Source organism: Agrilus planipennis, unplaced genomic scaffold (assembly GCF_000699045.2).
Source record: "Agrilus planipennis isolate EAB-ADULT unplaced genomic scaffold, Apla_2.0 scaffold743, whole genome shotgun sequence".
NCBI classification, from domain to species: domain Eukaryota; kingdom Metazoa; phylum Arthropoda; class Insecta; order Coleoptera; family Buprestidae; genus Agrilus; species Agrilus planipennis.
Genome location: NW_020439393.1, coordinates 8876 through 12791, shown reverse-complemented (window position 1 = coordinate 12791; position 3916 = coordinate 8876). Strand labels below are relative to the sequence as shown.

Sequence of the window (3916 nt, the reverse complement as noted above, 5' to 3'; positions counted from 1 at the left end):
CTGACCGAAATTTTAATATTGCTGTACCAGTTAGTTTGGAATTTCTCTTGGTGAGTTTCCTTCGCAAAGATAATTTGATAAAGTTTAAACAAATGTCACAAAAAGTAAATTGTATGAATTTTATGATAAAAAATATTGGAATCTTTTCGTAAACTTTCGGTAATATATAATGAGAAAAGGTATAGAAAATTATAATGATAATTAACGTAAATTGTATTTCTGATTAATAACATATGATATTGCTTTACCTTTTTTTTTGCTCAAATATAGCGCCTATAAAATTGGAAGCAATTTTTTGAACATAATTGAAAATTCAATAGGTTCGAATACATTAAATTAAAATTAAATTAAAAAAAAGATTTTAAAATGTTTCTAAAATTATTTTTGAAGAGGATTGTTCTTAATTTTTTATATTTTAGATTGATTACAAATATTCGGCAAAATTCATGGGCCTTGGACCTCAAGGTACAATTAACGCCAGAATAACAGGCATTGATTTTCTCTTAAACTTGGGACTGAACTCAGAAACTAATGATTTCACACTGAACAGTATCGACATTCAAAACACAGGGTATGTACGAAACTAATTTTGATTTAAAAGAAAAATCACCTACGACTAATAGTGAAAAACTTGTTTTTGTCTACACCTCCTTCCTATTGGGATACCAAATCCAATAAATTAGTTACTATTTTAATTAGTACGTATTAAACAATACTATCATCATATTAACTATTTACCTTTAATTCGGAGAATCCCACGGGTAGGTGAAATCGAAGCTTATCATTTTCAAATGATGCTGTTAGATCTTTATGACGATATATAGTACTCAGTTTTTGTACCCTTCCATTTTGCAATTTCAAGGAGCACTTATGCGCCAGAAAAGAATAGATTGTAATTTACAATTGAAAATTAAATAGTTACCAAACTAATTTTGATTGGTATAGTATTCTACGTACGAAAGCGAAATTCTCGAAAACATCTGGAAGAGGCACAGTATCGCAGCAACATTTTTCTATCCAATTTGAAAATGCGTTTGTTAAAAGATCAACAGGATTACTAAGATTTGTTCGAAATTTCGCGACATCAACTTCAATCAGTTTGTTTTTAATGTCTTTGTTTTCATTATTTACACTTAAAGACCGCAATGAGAACGCAAATTCAAGTTATTACTGATAAATACTACCTTTTTAAACTTTGTAACAGTTCCAAATTAGGTTCCAAAGTCAATTTAAGGCTTACTGATAAATTACTTCCAATAAAGATAATTAGAAGCAGAAATATTAAAATAAGTCCATTATGCAGTATTTTTACTTTTTTCATGTTTATTCATGGGAAACTTCTTTTCTACGAAATAATAATAGCTAATATTAATTTAATTAGAGCTAGTAAAAAGAATAGTTTAAAAACTCAAGTGTCAGCCATTTTGAATATTCGCCAAGTTACTGTTCTAAGTTGGGACTGGAGACACATTTTATAATGTTGTGTCATTATAACCACTTTTATTTTGACGTTTATCTAACCCTACTTTATTCTAATCAAAGCAGAAGTAAAGTAGTGTAATTTTTGTATAAATGTCTTTATGTTTTCGAGAAAAGAACAAATTCTTAAAAAAACAGGCCCGAATGGTATAGGAAGGTATCAATTTCTTAATTTATTGGTCCAAGAATTTCGACTGACAAAATCATTAGGTATGATAAAATAAACTTACCAAATCATTTTCCAAGTTTGTATTAAACTGTTCTGTTAAATCTAGAATGCAAGCAACAAATATTGGCAAATTTAGCTAATTTTGCATATGATCCCATAAACTACGAATTTATTAGAAGTTTGTCCATCATTGACTTATTCATAAGCCAACTAGCACTACATGAACATGAAAGTCTTATAAACTACGCTGTTGCAGGATTGTGTAACTTGAGTGCAGGTATATTGCATTTTAATAAATTAATGTTTTATCTACATGTAGCATTTTCGTTTTAGATAACGAGAATCAGAATATTATCATTCAGCAGAGTGGCATCACTTTAATCACAAAACTGTTACTGCATAAGAACAAGGAAATTGCTTTAAATAGTTTAACTGCTTTATTATTTTTAATTACTCCAAGCAACAAACAATATCTTACAACAGAAACAATATACAATGTTATACAACTGAATGAGTCAAGNAATATTTTTTATAATTTATTTAAAAATGAAATAATAAAGGAAGCCATGATTATTTTCTTGAAAGGAAAAACTTTACCAATGCGAAGCGTTTGTGATAGTTTTTTAGGTAATTCCACAAGAAAACAGAAAAACAAATGAAAAAAATAAAAAACTAGGCAGATTTTTTTATTTTATTAAATATTTTATGTACATTTGTTCACTTTATTTTTATTTGCTTGCATATTGATTAAGCAACTGCTTTAAGTACTGTATTTATAAGATCAATGCTTTCTTGAATACTGTTTTTAATTGTTTCCGTAATCACATTTCTAAATTTGTTTTTAAAAATAAAAATCAGTTTTCCTGATAAAAAGTTAAATAGTCCAGCGGTTACCGAATTTGCGTTAAATTTTAACTGAAGCGACCTGCAATATTGATCGGATTTAGACAATATGAAACACCTATGCATGTATTATTTCTACCCCATACTGTTATTTTCGAAACGAAGTAGTGTTACATTGGAGATGTTTGAATTGATTAACAAATCCACAGTAAATAGAATCTCTTTCACGCTAGTTGTAATCTGACCAGACGATCTCAAACCAATGAATTCTAAGCAGTAATCATATTCAATCTATAAACAAATTTTTAAAAAAAAAAAAAGAGATTTTTAATTAGTGTAATTAGGCAAAATTATTACCAATACAAAAGTGGACTTAACACCTCTTAAGAAGGGGCTGATCATGAAACACGTCACTCAGAATTTCACCTTTTGAACCCCTCTCTAAGACACACTCTCAGGAACTCCCCCAACAGAGCTATCTCACCCCCTTATGAACGATTTCTTTTGATTAAAAATAGCAGTAGCATATCGTAATGAAAAAAGTTAACAAAAAAATTAAAATAATGATGAACCACGAACGTTTCATTTCCTTAGACTCCTCTCCCTATTTGACATATCTCCGTCCCTCACCCTTATTTCTAAATGTATTTTAAAAATAACCCCTGAAAAAATATATCAATATTCTAAAACTTTATGTTCAGGGGTTTACTTTTTTGTTGTGACATCATTCAAAGTTTTTTATATCTTTTTTTGTTCTTGTATAAGATAATAAAATACAACAGAGAGGGCATTAAGTCGCCATCTGTAATATAAAGGCGGCTAATTATAGTTTTAACAAAGTAAGCTAATTTACAGTTTCAGGATTCCTATCGGTATATAATGTTAATTTACTTGCTAAACAGAAATTTCTGCGGAAATGTAAAGCAATTAAATCACAATAGTGATACCTAAGCTTTTAAAATTGATTCTCCTTGCAAAAGAGGGAGTTTGAGATTCGTCTCTTTCAAAAATAAAACTAATTTTGATTTGATTTATAAAATTCTGCTTCCGTTGTCGGAAACAACTATAATAAACTAATCGGAATGCTTATATTTAATACAGGTATTCATTAAATTTGTGCTAAATATTTAACTATTTGTAAATTTTAANCGCTATGAGAAAGGAAAACAGGAAACATTACAAGGAAAAATTACGATACTTATAGACTAGGAACGATTCATGTATGAAAATGGTTCCCATCATAATAGTAAGTTTAATATGTTACCAGAAAATTTTTGTTTTATTAATATTTTTATTGTTTCTTACAATTGTTGTAGTAATTCATAACAATTATTCAAACAGTTGAACACAATATTATTTTAGGATCTAGCAATTTTTCAATATGTAATTAAAAAGTAACGATTAATAGAGCAGGGGGCCATTTTT

At 28.4% G+C, this 3916-nt stretch overlaps 1 protein-coding gene and 2 long non-coding RNA genes across 4 annotated transcripts; 1 reads left to right on the top strand and 2 right to left on the bottom strand.

The window, feature by feature from the left end:
• On the top strand, window positions 1-571 carry LOC108743594. Its single transcript, XR_001938855.1, has 2 exons — window positions 1-50; window positions 420-571. It is a non-coding gene; the product is annotated as an uncharacterized LOC108743594 (long non-coding RNA).
• Window positions 572-744: 173 nt separating this feature from the next.
• LOC108739768 lies at window positions 745-1798 on the bottom strand. Its single transcript, XR_001938227.1, has 4 exons — window positions 1710-1798; window positions 1185-1345; window positions 958-1132; window positions 745-867 (listed from the first exon to the last, which is right to left on the bottom strand). It is a non-coding gene; the product is annotated as an uncharacterized LOC108739768 (long non-coding RNA).
• A 571-nt stretch (window positions 1799-2369) lies between these two features.
• Window positions 2370-3347, bottom strand: LOC108743593. 2 transcript variants are annotated; one of them, XM_018479166.2, is made up of 3 exons: window positions 2849-3347; window positions 2631-2782; window positions 2370-2573 (listed from the first exon to the last, which is right to left on the bottom strand). In XM_018479166.2, the coding sequence occupies exons 1-3, from the start codon at window positions 2891-2893 to the stop codon at window positions 2396-2398; spliced, it is 375 nt and encodes a 124-aa protein (XP_018334668.1). In that variant the 5' UTR covers window positions 2894-3347; the 3' UTR covers window positions 2370-2395. The 2 variants fall into 2 exon arrangements, with proteins under 2 accessions (XP_018334668.1, XP_018334670.1); XM_018479168.2 differs by having other exon boundaries at window positions 2638-2782.
• Between the last annotated feature and the right edge of the window lie 569 nt (window positions 3348-3916).